Genomic DNA, 17,756 nt, shown 5'->3' on the forward strand with positions numbered 1-17,756 from the left:
ACAAAGGAAATGTGTAATCTTTAACTTTAGGCCTTTTAGAGATTATTTCATATACAGCTTGCTTAACTGTTCATGTTAACAGTAAATGTGACCAGGGGTGCCCAAACTTTTACATGTCACTGTTCATGTACACAGTTTCAAACATTTTACATCATTTTAGGCACATGTCGGCTTTCATAGGAAATGGTTACTGTTATGGTATGTGGTCATTCTGTGTACAGCTAGTTATTGTCATGAGATCATCATATTGATCATGAATCAGATACGGACTGCACAATTACAGCCAGGTATGTTTTACTCCAAAACGCTGCAGTGTTTCCGAATACACTCGGATTTAAAAGCCGGCAGTAACTATGGGACTGATTCATCAAGCATAGCACTCGCTCACAAAACGCCGATCATGGTGGAACACAAAAGGAGCCTTATTCATGAAGAGGACAATGCCCCTTAATGAATTTTGTGCTTCTTCTCAGTGACATGTGCCTCTGTGTGCCGCGCCAGAAATGAGGGCATTTTTGATGAATTGGGCGGGAGGGTGTTGCCAATACCATCCTGGCTCCTTCTCAGCTCCTCCAATTTTGGCATGGCTGATTCAAATAGACGTGAAAACTTGCGCAACATTTTTGTGACTTTTCAACACTTTTTACAAATTTTTGTGACTGTGATGATTCGGCCTCTATGGATCTTGACTGACTAGTCCATGGCAAGTTTCCAGCCACCTTCTCCCTATTCCACTTGTCATTCAAAGAGACTGGGGAGGGCGAAGGTGGCCAGGGTCCATATTGGTTTAGTCAGTTGAGTCACAGTCCTTGGATGACTTTTTAAAGTGTGTATAATCTGAATTACCGCAACATTTTAGACAAAACCATAATTGGCTGCAATCGCGCAGTCGGCGTCTGAGTCTGTGGTTCGGGCAGCATGATCCTCATGACAGGTTTCCATTACCGTAATAAACAATAGCACACACTACCTTCATGTTCAGGTCACTTATCAGCTTCTTCTGCTCTTCTACAAGACGGTTATGTTGGTCTTGCGCTTCTGCCAGTTCACAAAGCTTTTTGGCGCTCTCTTGATCTTTCAGAATACATTGCTGAGATCCTCTGCACAATTTGGAAAGTTCCATTGCTTTCTGTTGCTCCTTCAGCAGATTTATTTCAGTTCTATAATAATACAATGTTTTGGTCATTTGTATAAATATACTGTTATATGTGATGACTGATGCTCGGTTCACATCGGAGTCAGAGGCTTTGTCTGCATCATGCATCACAGATACCTTATAAAGACGGCAGAAACAAGAGTGCAGAATGATGGGCTATTTATTTCTGGGGGCAGACACTACAATCCAAGTATAGTGACCCCATTGTAGCCAATTGGGACAGTTGGATGCCAATAGTGTCTGTCGTGATGCTGCGGCTAATCACTGATTGCAGTAGACATGTCTGTCCATACAGAGCAGGAAGTATAGAGACCCAGCCAATCACTGCAGACACGCTTCCCTGGTCCTCAAAAAGTACCTAACCTGGTGGAGACCATGCAAGTATTGGCGTGGGGAACTGAGTGTTCTCTTACTATGTTATATGACCTGCCATCCCCATCAGTCATATGGATGCAATAGAAGGTGGTTCTCACCTGGGACCAGGGCCGGACTGGCCATCTGGCAAATGCCAGAAGAGCCTGTCTGGTGGTGGGCCACCTTGTCTGCTATGTTGTTAACAGAATCAGTGTTCTCAAGACACCCATACTGTTAAGAGTTGTGACGGAGGTATCATTAGAAATATTGGTCTTGCAGTAAATCTTGCTTTCCTCCACACAAGGTAAGATAAGTAATATATCCCATCTGGTGCTTGGGGACGAGGACAACATGGGCCTGTGTGTTTTCAAATGGCAGGGCTGAATTTCAGCCCCAGTCCGTACCTGCCTGGGACTCTGTGACCAAGAACAGAAGTCCAGTCATCCATCAATATCATTGGCAAGTTTATTTGAATGAGCAGAATGTAATGCTATATGTCTCCTAGATGTTCTCTTTAGGATCACACCAGACCTCACCTCTGGAAATTCGAGAGGCCAGGATCAGCTCATTTTTCTTAAATGGTTGTCTTAATGAGACAACTCTTCTATAATAGTACAATACATGAGAAGGACCTGATATTGAGGCGCATTTCCAGATTTCATCACAATCTAGCATTGTTCTTGAGACTGAAGATTATTCCTCTATTTAAAACAATTGGGGAATTTTAATAAGGGCTTAACGTTAACACTTTTCTGGTGAAAAAGTTTTTTTTAAGCAAATGTGCACATTTTATGATTTTTGTTCTACCCCATCGACTTTTCAAATCTGATGACAAAATTTGGGGGTTTAGTGGGAAAGCAGAGGCCTCCAACATCCCAAAAGATTTACTATATTCTCTCCAGAAACTGACTTAAATGATGTCACATGTGACATATCTGGCTCCATAGAGATATCACTGTTATCCAAATTCCCACAAAAGTGTCTAATCTCAGAAGAAGAAGTTGATTTTATATATAGAATTGATCTACAAAGTCTGTGAAACGGAGACAATCAAACTTACTGCTGACTAAGAAGATGATGTTCTGTCTGCTTTCTGAAGGACGCTTTCATGATCTCAGCCACTCTATAATGTTCTTCTAATTTTTTTAAATCCCTTTCTGTGGGTTCGGCATCTTTATTCTTACCAAGGCTTGGTAAGTGCCAGTTGAGCTTCTTCTCCATTAGTATCTTTGAATGCTGGATATGAAATGAACATAGGAGTTGTTATCAATTTGCATAAGAAAAAAAACTTAAAGAATCAGCACTGCATCCTCCACCGGTCTGGTGGGACCAACATAAAACAGGGACTTCTCGTGAGTGATGCAGCCAATCACTGAGCGCTGAACAGCTGCAATGCTCATATTTAAGGCCCACAAACATATTAGACTAATGTTGGCTGAACCCGCCTAATGTGTATGGTGGAATTCCAAGTCCTCACAGAAGATGATGACAAACAACAACAGGAAAGTCTGGCTCTCACTGGTAAGTCTTTTTCTTGCCTAAACACAAAAATCATCTACTCCGAGTGACAATTGGAATTGATATTCCGACGATGATGTCGGAAGAGAAGGATCCGACATGTCAGATTTCCAACAAATGATCCTTTTATTTTTTAAGCCACAATCAGAGGAGTCTGGCATTCATTCTCTCATAAAGAACACAGAAGAGATCTATGGAGCTGAACGTTCCTGTGTATGGTGAACTCGGGAGAGATAGCTGATGGCCGAACGATCGGCTGTTTCATGTGTACGGGGGCTTTTAATCCAAACCAAGCTGAAAAAAATACTATTTCTTTATACTCTTGACAAAATGTGAATGCTGCAGCCAATCAGCGGCCACTGATTGTCTGCAGCACTCATGTCACGCCTCTGATGGATGTTGATCACAGAAAACAATGGGGAAAGCAACTCTGACCTTGGAGGAGGAGCAGCAGTCCAAGGGGTTACTATAATTTTTTTTGTTACTTCTCATGACCCATTTATAAGGGGGTGACCGGTAGGGGACAACTCCTTTACAGTCAGGTGAAACTACCAATGCGTAGGGGATTTCTTCATTCTCTCCTGATATCAGATGTCTGGAGAGAGAAGGATCAGGTAGTTGGATTTCAACACAGCTGATTCTGTCTGTTACCTTGATCTTTATACCACAGCAGAGAATTCATCAAGTTGTTAGTATGTACCATGTATGTACCATGTATGTGCCATGTATGTGCCATGTATGTGCATGGACAGCCGAGCTGTTGGTACTATGTGGGTACATGAGCTCATGGCTCTGATAGTACAACTGATACACAGTTCACAATGGTTGGGATAAATAGCACAATATATATATTTCTGTCAATCACGTGTAACACATTAAGTGTTGTGGGAAAATCATGTGGAATGTGATTATTATTTTTTTTTATTACTTATTGTATTATTCCCTGCTGAAATAAAAAATAATTGGGTCTATGTGTCAATACTAATTTTTTTGACAAAACAGTTGTAAACTGTGTCATAGTGATTAATGCTGGTTATTAAATCTGGCCCATCATTAGACTGCCTGGTCAGAGTTTACAACAAATCATGAAAGATAAAAATGCTTTTTCCCAAAGTTCATTTTTATCAAGGATAAAATCTACTTATTAAATCAAAGGTCACGTGTCAGGAAAGATTGAATTTTAGGCAACTGCCATATGCAGCCAAAACCATGTGCACATGTGGTGGCCGATGGCCCAAGGATTCTCAACTGGGGTATTACCTTAAGGCTGTGTTCCTACGTTGCGATTTTTAAGCGGTTTTGCCGTGATTTTCTGTGCGAAAACGCTGCGAAAACGTTTAAAAATCGTGTACATGACGCACCCCATGCATTCCTATGGCATTCCGCACATGCTGTGCTAATGCTGCGCTTTTTTCCGCGGCGGAATTGCATCACGGAAAAAAATCGCAGCATGCTCATTCTTTTGTGCGGAATCGCAAAGAATTGCCGCGATTCCGCACCCATAGGAATGCATGAGAATCGCTTACTTCCCGCATGTAGCTATGCCCACCATGCGGGAAGTTAAGCGTCTCATGTGCAGTTGGTACCCACAGTGTGGAGAAAAGGAGACTGTCCTCCAGGCCCTGGGTACCATACCCCTGTAAAAAAAGAATAAAAAATAAAAAATCGGGGTATATTTACCTTCCGGCGTCCCGCGCTGCATTCCCGGCCTAGCGTTGCCAGTAATGCCTTGCGGCACGGTCCTGTGATGACGTGGTCTCACGAGATCACTATAGTAACGCGAGACTACGTCATCACAGGTCTCGCAAGGCATTACTGGGAACGCTGTGGCCCGGGAATGCAGCGCGGGACGCCGGAAGGTAAATATACCCCGATTTTTTATTTTTTTTTTAGCATTTTAACATCCTATCTTTTACTATTGATGCCGCATAGGCGGCCTCAATAGTAAAAACCTGGTCACACTTGTCAAACACTATGTTTGACGAGTGTGACCAACCTGTCAATCACTTTCCAAGTGATGCTTCAAATCGCTTGGAAAGTGCTTGAATATCGCACACGAAAATCGCGGCAAAATCGCGGTGAAATCGCGCAGAAAAAACCGTGCGATTTCTGGGAAGGAGTCCGGTTTGTAGTGAGCGTTTTAAAACGCTACGTGGGCACATAGCCTTACACTCTCCTGACCATTAACTAAACTGCAGCCGCACCGTGAATCCGGCCGAGAGCTTATTGTAGGATTTCACAACTATAGTTCAGCTGTTCATTTTTCCCCAGAGAAAGTTTCCTAATAATATCAAAAGACTGATCATCACTTCCAAACAGAAAACTGGTGTGAACAGGTGCATACTAAGAGTAGCCATATCCATACAGAACTAACAAATAAAGTTGCGCTCTGTGGATATATACATATATTACCTGTGTAAGCGTTATAAGGTTTGGTGAATTCTTTCATCAGAATCTGTGACCTTCGAACACGCTGGAAGCCTTCATTGTGACACCACTGCGGCATTCCATTGGGTTATGTGTATCAAGCCCCGCCCCTCATTATGATGTCATAATGGTTGCCATGGCGACGCTGATGTTGCCCCTCATTATGATGTCATAAAGGTTGCCATGGCGACGCTGATGTCATAATAGGCAATGGCGAAGATTATGTCACAATGGTTGCCATGGCGACGATGAGGTCATAATGGTTGCCATGGTGACAATTACTTAATAGGTTGCAATGGTGACGGTTGTCATAACGGTTGCCATAGTGATGATGTTGTCATAATGGGTTTATGGGCACAGGACTATGGGTTGGAGGATGTCTGATGGGTATATGGGCACTGGACTATGGGATGGAGGATATGTATGATGGGTATATGGGCATGGGACTATGGGATGGAGGATATGTATGACGGGTATATGGGCACGGGACTATGGGATGGAGGATATGTATGATGGGTATATGGGCACAGGACTATGGGATGGAGGATGTGTGATGGGTATATGGGCACGGGCCTATGGGATGGAGGATATGTATGATGGTATATGGGCATGGAACTATGGGATGGAGGATATGTATGATGGGTATATGGGCAAGGGACTATGGGATGGAGGATAATTATAATTTGTTATAACTAACCACAGTTAGTTACTATGCCCGGGCAGCGCCGGGTTCTTCAGCTAGTTATGTATATAGTTAGGCTGCCCCAGACTGTACGTTATAGTGACATCATCTATATTCTATAGGGTTATTATGTGTGTAGTGACCTTGGGTATATACAGTACTATGCACCATTATAGAGAACTGGAAAGTTAAACGGGTTACACACTCCTTTTTTGTGTTAAATGTGTAGCAAAACTGTGATGCAAAAAATTGTTTTTAGATCTCCCATGATTACTATGTCCCGCCGAATGGGTCCCCCTACACTATCCTGGCCTGGTCAGCACTTCGCTGCTGCATCTAGTCAGGGGCTACAGCTGCCACTGATCATGTGCCAACAATGATGAAGAGAAGGAGAGGCGAGTGGCTGTCTGAATAGGGGACTGTTCTTCTCAAACACATGGGGGCCGATTAATCAAGACTGGCATAGTGAACACTCGCACCACACAGTTTTTGCTGGAGTAGAAGGCGCTAAATTCATTAAGTGGCACATGCCACTGCGTGCTGCACCAGAATTGCTATTTCAGTCAGTGACTGGCACTGGCACTCTTGATGAATTTGACAGGGGGTCATGATCACGCACCTTTCCCTCACCCGGCCCCATTCCGGCTCTACCTATTTCAGCAGAGCTGATTCAAACTGGCAGGAAAACACTAAAAGGTAGAAAATATCCAATGGTAAAAAGAATTTGGGAACACCATTTCTAGGTTCAAGCTTAGGGGGGCCCCTTACATAATAGATACATTGATAGCTGTCAACTGAATGATGACTGAGCCGATGGTTTGGCCAGCAGCAGTCTCTCCTAACTACTCCATACTCGGGAACGCTTGTTCTGGTTTGTGCTTCTGTGTCGTCTCCTCTGGTGGTAGCTTATGCAGCCAAGAACAAAAGGATCAGCAGTCCGAAATCAGACATGCTGGATATTTATCTTCTCTGCCTGTCGGTGGAGAGTTGGGACGACCTCCATACATATTAGACTGTCTACCGAACTCGGCAATTTGGACAAAATTCCAATGTGTATGGGACGGGGCCTCTAGAATCCTACAGTCATCTACATCTCACATACTCCTAACTATAAACCACCTTAGGGCTCATTCAGACAGCAGTGATTTTTCATCCGTTTATTTGGCTGCACAATGACAAGTGACGTTCGAGTCATGTGACAGTCTTAGTTTGTGCAGCTTAACGAATACAGTCTTTTTATAGGAATTGTGCATGGCTTTGGGAACCAGTCCTAGGGGGTTGGCACACAAAAAATTTTTTGTATATGTGATAGAAATACATAAACTAATAGCTTTTTACAACTCCAAAAGAGTGACACCACACTAATCAGCTAAACCAGTGTGCACAGAGACCTCTTGTATCACTTCATATAGGAATATGGTGGGGCTCAGCTTATATAGCAGAATAAGATGCCAGAAAAAGCGGCACTCGCATTCCATAAACCAGTCCCATATTCCATATCACGGGACATAAAGCGGTAAGCAGGGAGCATGGAGGCTGAAATTAATTAGCTCACTTTTAATAATATATTAATTCTAATAATTTTATATTAATAGTATCACTTAACACACAGCCCCCTATATACAGTATGATCCCACACACAGCCCCTATATACAATATGATCTCACTAACAGCCTGTCTATAGACAGTATGATCCCACACACAGCCCCCTATATACAGTATGATCCCACACACTGCCCTCCTGTGTACACTATGATCCCACACACAGCCCCCTATATACAGTATGATCCCACACACCAAACCCTACATACAGTATGATCCCACACACAGCCCCCTATATACAGTATGATCCCACACACCAAACCCTACATACAGTATGATCCCACACATAGCCCCTATATACAGTATGATCCCACACACAGCCCCCTATATACAGTATGATCCCACACACTGCCCTCCTGTGTACACTATGATCCCACACACAGCCCACTATATACAGCATGATCCTACACACCAAACCCTACATACAGTATGATCCCACACACAGCCCACTATATATAGTATGATCCCACACACAGCCCCTATATACAATATGATCTCACTAACAGTCTGTCTATATACAGTATGATCCCACACACAGCCCCCTATATACAGTATGATCCCACACACTGCCCTCCTGTGTACACTATGATCCCACACACAGCCCCTATATACAGTATAATCCCACACACTGCCCTCCTGTGTACACTATTATCCCAAACACAGCCCCCTATATACAGTATGATGCCACACACCGAACCCTACATACAGTATGATCCCACACACAGCCCCCTATATAAAGTATGATCCCACACACAGCCCCCTATATACAGTATGATCACACACACCCCCCAATATACACTATGATCCCACACACAGCCCCCTATATACAGTATGATCCCACACATAGCCCCCTATATACAGTATGATCACACACATCCCCCAATATACACTATGATCCCACACACAGCCCCCTATATAGTTTGATCCCACACATAGCCCCCTATATACAGTATGATCCCACACACAGCCCCCTATATACAGTATGATCCCACACACAGCCCCCAATATACACTATGATCCCACACACTGCCCCCAATATACAGTATGATCCCACACACAGCCCCCTATATACAGTTTGATCCCGCACATAGCCCCTATATACAGTATGATCCCACACACAGCCCCCTCTACAGTATACAGTATGATCACACACACAGCTCCCTATATACAGTATGATCCTACACATAGTCCCCCCATATACAAATGAACACAGCCATATATACAGTATGAGCCACACATAGCCTCTATACAGTATGACAAAACCACATACTCGCCTCGATCCCATTTCCTCTGCACTGAGGCTCCGAAGGGACAACATGGCATCTGCTTTCTTAGTCGCACATGCTGACTAGTGGAAGAAGGATCCGGCGGCTCCCTCCTGCACCTTTATATTCGTTGCTATCCGCGTCCTGAGAATGCAGAAAGCAGTGAAGTTGGGACGCTGGTTGGCAGTATGGTTTGGCCTGTAGGACACTGTTTTCAGCCCTTTGGCTGTCTCCGTCCAAACTGGAACTGCCAGAAAGCTGCATATGACTCTCAGGCTACACTTTTGCCCAGGTCTCGTCTAGAGGATCTATGACCAATGCTGATATCTGAAGACTGGGATGCCAATCATTAAATAGGACCTATCAGCAGGATATTGGACCTCTAACTAATGGCATAAGTGTAGATCCCCTTTAATGGTTATTACACTCATACCTTCATAATAGATTCATAGTAGATTTTCATTAGAGAGAAATCTTTTCTTGAAGTTCAGTTTCGCATCAGGTCGGGCACTTCACTCACCAGCTATGCCGTACATCAGCCACCACCAGCCATTGATTGACAGGTCACTCTTCCCTCCGTGACCTGTCTCCACAGCGCAGGCACCGTCATTGCCCGGGTTCATGTCATCAGAAGGGGCAGCAACTGAGCAGTGAACTCTTGATAATGCTGCAAGATCAGCGGAGTGAGAATGAAACTTTCCACTAATGCCCCAGAAAATGCTACTAGGAGGGTACGAATATAATCGGCATTAAAGGGGCTTCACACTCATGCCTTAAGTTAAGGGTCAAATATCCTTTGGAAAGGTCCTATTTAAAAGATCATTTATTTTTAAGCGGACAACCCCTGCCAGCAAAATGTAGAATCACTACCTAATTGAGAAAGGACAATAAGGTTTGACAAGAAACTACGCCTTTATTATTTCCACATTGACCAGATCTTAGAAAATAAAGTTATACAGGGAAGCAACAAGTCACGAAGTAACATCCATCCGAATGTGCAGTTATACAGCTGGCACGGATGTGGACAAAATAGCCTTTATTATATGAAACAACAGAATGAGGTGTCTCTTGAGAGACATCAGAGAAAAGGAGATGTAATCTTCAGAATTGTGAGACGTAACAATGGAAACACCGATGGAACATGAGATGGGATCCAGTAGATGCAAAGCCGGTTTTAGGCAAAGTGGGGCCCCAAATGCTCACATATTGCCCCATAACACAGAGTATAAAGCAGCCCCCACCAGGGAATAAGGAAGCCCCTCACACACACAATATAATGCAGCCCCCCCACATACCCAGTATAGTGCAGCCCCCACACACACAGTATAGTGCAGTACACCCACACACAGTATACGTAGTGCAGTCCCCCACACAGTATAGGGTAGCAGACACACAGTATAGAGTAGCAGACACACACACACAATACTTACCTCTCCTTCTTGTTCCCCTGCTGCTCTGGCTTCTGCAGAGCGTCTCAACCTCTCATCAGCTCCACTGCTTACACACACTGAGTCAGAGGGCGATTGATGGTAGAGGCAGCATCACATGACCTCTCCTCCATCACTGCTTTCAGTGAATGCGTGATGCGGGGGGGACGCGGTGCATGGCCCCTCTTACTCAGGGGCCCCATAGCGGCTGTGTGGTGTGCAGCTGCGGCAACCACTGGCTGGTGGCCCCTGGAGGAGCAGGGGTCCTAGGCGGTTGCATGGTCTGCCTGTCCCTAATGCCGGCCCTGAGTAGATGCAATTGCTCATTAGTACTGTGAATTACCCTAGTCTTTTTCTACTGGATGTGAGTTGGGCATCTGCCCTGTTCTTGTATGATGGCAATACTGGTTTATGTTTTACATCAGTAATTGTTAGCTAAATCCAGGAATGAATCCTACAGAGCAGCGTTTCCCAAACTCCAGTCCTCAGGGCCCCCAACAGATCAGGTTTTCAAGATCTCCTTTGTATTGCAGATTATGGTGATTTATGATGCCTTGATAATAATTCAATCACCTGTGTAATATTAAGGAAATCCTGAAAATATAATGTTGGGGCCCTGAGGACTGGAGTTTGGGAAACGCTGCCATAGAGAGAAAAACTGTGATGCAAAGATTGGTTTATATGGAACAATACAGTGAAGTGAGTGGATTTTATTGTCTGTGCTTGCTTATACAGCGCCAACATATTCTATAGTGCTTTACAGACATCATCATCACTGCCCCCATTGGGGCTCACAATATAAATTCCCTATCAGCATGTATTTGGAGTTTAGGAAGGAAACCCACGCAAACACGGGGAGAAAATACAAACTCCTTGCAGATGTTGCCCTTGGGATCATATCATGTGCTGTACAATTACACTGGTTGATCCATAAATTCTGAACTGTATTAGTATAACATAGATGTGACGTCCCATCATCTGTTCGTACATTAACCGCTTCCCGACACTGGGTGCATTAGCGCAGCCACGTTGGAATCCCTCCCTTTAATGTGGGCTCCGGCGCTGAACCCACATCTATCCTGGCACATGTCAGCCATTTTGGACAGCTGACATGTGCCTTTAACAGCCGCGGGTGGAATCGCGATCCATCCGTGGCATTTAACTTGTGCTTCCGGATGGAAGAGGATGGCTTGTTTCACCTGCATGGAGAGCTCCTTTGACCGCATGTTTCCTTCACAGCAAAACCTCCCAAATGCAAGCACCACACCTCAAATCAACGCCAGGCCTTTTATCTGCTTAATTGAGAATGAAATAACGAAGGGATTGCCCACACCTGTCCATGAAATAGCCTTGGAGTCAATTGTCCAATTACTTTTGGTCCCTTTAAAAACAGGGTGGCACATGTTAAGGAGCTGAAACTCCTAAACCCTTCATCCAATTTTAATGTGGATACCCTCAAATGAAAGCTGAAAGTCTGAACTTCAACTGCATCTGAATTGTTTTGTTTAAAATTCATTGTGGTAATGTCTAGAACCAAAATTAATGTGTGATGAGGGCTGCTTCATGTGGACGGGGAGGGCCTGTCGCTATGGAGGGTGGGGTTGTTGCTATAGAGGGCATGTTTGGAGTAGAGTAGGAGGTTACGACCAGTTCTCATTTCAATGCCATAACACACCCCCCCTTGGACGTTCTGTTCAGAATATCTAGAAAACCGTGCAAACTAGTGACAGAAAGTAAATTACTTATTGTCATAATTCTGCAGCCCAGATATGTACTGAGATTATGTGAAAAGCCCAGACAACCCCTTTAAATTAAAAAAAGTGAGGCTAAATTTAAAACAAAATAAAAACATTAAAAGACTGATAAATGATGTACAGTATATAACCTTCTTTTACATGTTGTAATGTAACGTGGATAGGTCGACCCAATGGTGGATGGATAAATAATGAAGTGTGGCAAATTTCACATGTGCTGACATCTAGTGGCCACACAAGGTGCACTGCACACTGGAATGTCTCAATAAATTTTGCACGGACTAACAGCGCAAAACAAAACACGGACATGTGAATAGCAGCAGAGATTTTAATGGGTATGTGTCCTAGCTGTGAAAAACATGGATAGAACACGTATGTGCAACACATGTCTGAATGAGGCCCTATAATGTTAATCAGCACATGGACTGTACACCGATGCCATCCATGTGCTGTCTGGAGTTTTCCTGGACTTATAGACAGGGCTGTGGAGTCGGTAAGCCAAACCTGCGACTCCAACTCCGACTCCTCAATTTCCCTTACACCGACTCCGACTCCAACTCCGACTCCGACTCCACGACTCCGACTCCCACACATATTGCTTATATTTAAGTGAAAAATGTATTGTAGTACAATGTGAACCTCAGACATTTAATCATTTTTATGATCCAATAATCAAGATATTTAGATAGAACAGAATATATATTGGTGTACTACCCGGTTTTCATTCTTTTTGGTACAGATACGATATGGATAGACAGATATGGATAAATGGATAGATAGAGCAGATTTCTAATCTGCTTTTGCTATTGAAAACATTATCTATGAGCTCAAAAACCTTTCAGGTGATGCGGTTTTTTAAAAAGATGATCAGCTTTTGCAGCTGAAAAACGTATCCTCAAAAAACGCAGGAAAAACGCTGTGTGTGAATGTAGCCTTAGATCAGGAATATAACAGCCATTTATAGGACATTTCATAACTTTCCCAAACTCCTATGAAAAAATATTCAGCACATCCTGCATTGAACTACTGTACCCAATTTAATATATATTTTAGGAGTCGGAGTCGGTCCATTTTATACCGACTCCAACTCCGACTCCACCAAAATGAGCACCGACTCCAACTCCACAGCCCTGCTTATAGATTAGTATGGGTAATCTTGATCCATGACGAGGATAAAAAACGGACATGTGACAGGCGACCTGCAAAAACACCACAGATATGTGAACAGCTCCATAGACTGTAAGGCTAAGTGCACACGTTGCAGAAAATTTCTGCACAAAAACCTGAATCCCTTCCCAGAAACCGCACCTATTTTTCCGCGGCATTTTTTGGGCGTTTTTGATGCGTTTTTTACCGCAGCGGTTTCTAAACGCATGGGAGAAGCCAAAACCGCGGAAAAATCCGCAAAATTAATGAGCATGCTGCGTTTTTTACCGCGATGCGTTTTTTTCACGGTAAAAAACGCATCAATGTGCACAAAAAGTGCAAAATGCATAGAAATGACTGTGCAGCTTATTTTTAGCGGTTTTATAGCGAAAACCGCGGTAAAAACCGCTAAAAAAACGCTGTGTGTGAACACAGCCTAATGGGCTTGTGTTCTATCTGATAAAACACAAACATGGAAAACGGACGTGTGAATGAGGCCTAAACCTGCTGCAGAGCTGCAGCCCCAAGCAAGTGGTGAAGATGCCTGTACGCACTATAGGAAACAGCTGGAAAACCAATGTGCGGAGACCTCGGACTTTCAGTATGGTTGTCACAATCACTAACTAGAAGACAAAGACATCAATGTCATGACTCCGGTGCCTGCCCAATGGTCTGACCTGTCTGCCACTGGGAAAAATTAAGGATTGGACCTGTGATCGCTTGTGTATCCGAGACGTAAGCGGCACTCACCTGTCACTCTAATGAAGTGTGACATTGGTTGCTAAAGTCAACATGGACTATTTCTCATGGGCAGGTTTGAGAACTTAGGTCTAAATTTCTTTAGAATTATTTTTGGTCATAGCGATCTTATAAAAGGCATTCTATGATTGGGCATAAAAAAAAAATATAACACATTTCCAGATGCATATATTCACTTTTTTTCCGTTCCTGGGTTATGCTGCTGTTAAAGGGACTCTGTCACCAGGTTTTTGCCACCTAATCTGATAGCAGCATAATGTAGGGACAGGGACCCTGATTCTTGTGATGTATCACTTACTGGGCTACTTGCCGGAGTTTTGATAAAACCAGGGCTGTGGAGTCGGAGTCGGTGCTCATTTTGGTGGAGTCGGAATTGGAGTCGGTATAAAATGGACCGACTCCTAAAATATATAATAAATTGGGTACAGTAGTTCAATGCAGAATGTGCTGAAAATTTTTTCATAGGAATTTGGGAAAGTTATGAAATGTCCTATAAATGGCTGTTCTATTCCTGATCTAAGGCTACATTCACACACAGCGTTTTTCCTGCGTTTTTTGTGGATACGTTTTTCAGCTGCAAAAGCAGATCAGATTTTTAAAAAACCGCATCACCTGAACGGTTTTTGAGCTCATAGATAATGTTTTCAATATCAGAAGCAGATTAGAAATCTGCTCTATCCATCCATTTATCCATATCTGTCTCCATATCTTATCTGTACCAAAAAGAATGAAAGCCGGATAGCACAGACTGACACTTCCTGCCAGGCAAAGGAGGAGGAAAGAGCGTCTCAAACATCATTAACAAGATATTTTGTAAGTGACAAAGTTATTGTAACAATGACAGCAGATATGTCTAAAAGACAGCGCATACAGCTTGATGTGAAGGACGGTGTACCATTAACATTATTTGCACGACCAGCTTTTACAGCTCTTAATGGAGAAATGGCCGCAAACTTGGTGTTTCTCTGGAAAGAGAAAGTATTAGAACATTAGTGATTGAAGAAGTCCTTAAACAAAAGGAAGATCTTAAAAAGACTCTCAAAAGACGCTTCATGTTTCTTACAATGGATGCCTGCACACGTCACAGAGTGAACTATTTTGCCATCAATGTTCGATATGTTTGTGACAACAAAAATTGTTACCAACATGCAGCCAGTAAAAGATACTAGAGCTCATCACAGCAGCCAGTTTCTCCAGGCCTTAGTGGAAAAAGTTCTGCAAGATTACAAACTCAAAAAAGAACAGGTTCTTGCTATTGTAACGGACAATGCTTCAAACATAAGTACATTACACTGATGAATGAGAGTAATGAACAACAGCTAGAGGAACATTTAGGATTCAGTGTGTTTGAGATGGAAGGCCACAGTGCTGTTCATGTAAGTGAGGAACAAACAGATATTACAACAGAAGAACAGCAAAATTATACTGTAGAAATAGATGATCTTGTTGAAGCTGCTTCAAAACACTTTCCTATTCATCACATGCGCTGTGTTGTGCACACGCTGCAGCTGGCAATAAGAGATAGTCTGCAAGAAGGACATGCTGAAAATCTGATTGGAAAAGTGAGGAAATTGGTTATTGCCGCCAGAACCCCTAAAATTGATTCCATCTTGAAGAGACGTGCTGGGAAAGGGCAATTGTTGATCAACTAAAACCGTTTCTTATAGATATGGCGAACCCTCAGGGAACCCTAAATGAAGGTCAATGGACACAGGTGGCTGAATTGAAGACATTGCTTAATCACCCATTGACTGTGACTAAAAAATTACAAGCTGAGGATTCACTCCTGGCATTTTCATGAGAGAGCGGAAGAACTTGCTATTTTGCTGTTTAATCGCAGATGGCATTTCTGCTTCAATGAAATGGAGAGAGACACAGCTATTGGAAAATAACATTTTTCTGGCAGCTGCTAATGTGGACCCAAGTCATCGTATACTGCTTGATGATCAACAGCTTACTAAAGGAAAAGAAGCTCTGACTGAGGTAGCAGTTAGGATGAGTGGCCTACAGGAGGACTGCCAGGCGCAAGAGGACTCGGGTCCTGACAGTGCTACTGCTGCCATATCTTCATCCTCATCAGATGAGGAGTTTGACTTTGACAAGTATTTGGAAGACATGGAGCAGGCAAAGCGTTGCTGCAAGGAAAAAGATTTCACTCCGTCTCCTATAGCAAGCAGATTGACCAGATTTCAGCAAAATGTTTCACTTGCTCTCAAAGAAATAGAAAAATTCAACTGTTCATCAAAACTGACTGTGCATGAGGCAATTCCTTTATACCCGGAAATTGTTAGAGATGTTCCCATGTGGTTACGGCTTTGCCTCCAACCCAAGTTACTGTAGAGAGGTTGTTCTCTGGCCTTAAAATTATTAGGTCAGATTTGAGGTCATCTATGAAGGAGGATCTGATGGAGGCAATTCTATTTCTTAGAACAAATTCATAGACTACACAAATGTTATTTAGTATGTTTTTGTTGAAAACTGTTTTTTGCCACTTACATAGTTCATTACATAGTGTTGTGTATATATATATATATATATATATATATATATATATATATATATATACACACTCACTGGCCACTTTATTAGGTACACCATGCTAGTAAGGGGTTGGACCCCCTTTTGCCTTCAGAACTGCCTCAATTCTTCGTGGCAGAGATTCAACAAGGTGCTGGAAGCATTCCTCAGAGATTTTGGACCATATTGACATGATGGCATCACACAGTTGGCGCAGATTTGTCGGCTGCACATCCCTGATGCGAATCTCCCGTTCCACCACATCCCAAAGATGCTCTATTGGATTGAGATCTGGTGACTGAGGAGGCCATTTGAGTACAGTAAACTCATTGTCATGTTCAAGAAACCAATCTGAGATGATTCGAGCTTTATGACATGGCGCATTATCCTGCTGAAAGTAGCCATCAGATGTTGGGTACATTGTGGTCATAAAGGGATGGACATGGTCAGCAACAATACTCAGGTAGGCTGTGGCGTTGCAACGATGCTCAATTGGTACCAAGGGGCCCAAAGAGTGCCCAGAAAAAATTCCCCACACCAAGACACCACCACCACCAGCCTGAACCGTTGATACAAGGCAGGATGGATCCATGCTTTCATGTTGTTTACGCCAAATTCTGACCCTACTATCCGAATGTCGCAGCAGAAATCGAGACTCATCAGACCAGGCAACGTTTTTCCAATCTTCTACTGTCCAATTTCGATGAGCTTGTGCAAATTGTAGCCTCAGTTTCCTGTTCTTAGCTGAGAGGAGTGGTACCCAGTGTGGTCTTCTGCTGCTGTAGCCCATCTGCCTCAAAGTTCGACGCACTGTGCGTTCAGAGATGCTCTTCTGCCTACCTTGGTTGTAACGGGTGGCAATTTGAGTCACTGTTGCCTTTCTATCAGCTCGAAACAGTCTGCCCATTCTCCTCTGACCTCTGGCATCAACATGGCATTTCCGGCCACAGAACTGCCGCTCACTGGATTTTTTTTCTTTTTCGGACCATTCTCTGTAAACCCTAGAGATGGTTGTCCGTGAAAATCCCAGTAGATCAGCAGTTTCTGAAATTCTCAGACCAGCCCTTCTGGCACCAACAATCATGCCACGTTCAAAGGCACTCAAATCACCTTTCTTCCCCATACTGATGCTCGGTTTGAACTGCAGGA

General features: G+C 43.3%; 1 protein-coding gene across 8 annotated transcripts in view; it reads right to left on the reverse strand.

Moving 5' to 3' along the window:
• The window catches only part of LOC141080387 (uncharacterized), a 382,167-nt gene that overhangs the window by 333,798 nt on the left and 30,613 nt on the right, over positions 1–17,756 (reverse strand). For 6 of the 8 annotated variants that reach the window (XM_073565553.1, XM_073565552.1, XM_073565556.1 and 3 more), the window contains 3 exons: positions 9,010–9,148; positions 2,571–2,746; positions 971–1,160 (listed from right to left, as the gene is read on the reverse strand). In XM_073565553.1, coding sequence (XP_073421654.1) covers positions 971–1,160; positions 2,571–2,746; positions 9,010–9,057 — 414 coding nt within the window. In that variant the 5' untranslated portion in view covers positions 9,058–9,148. The remainder of the gene's footprint in view (positions 1–970; positions 1,161–2,570; positions 2,747–9,009; positions 9,149–17,756) is intronic. The other 2 variants (XM_073565554.1, XM_073565555.1) reach the window with 1 other exon arrangement.

The sequence above is a fragment of the Dendrobates tinctorius genome, unplaced genomic scaffold, assembly GCF_039654945.1.
Source record: "Dendrobates tinctorius isolate UK_male_01 unplaced genomic scaffold, ASM3965494v1 ptg000016l, whole genome shotgun sequence".
Taxonomy (NCBI): domain Eukaryota; kingdom Metazoa; phylum Chordata; class Amphibia; order Anura; family Dendrobatidae; genus Dendrobates; species Dendrobates tinctorius.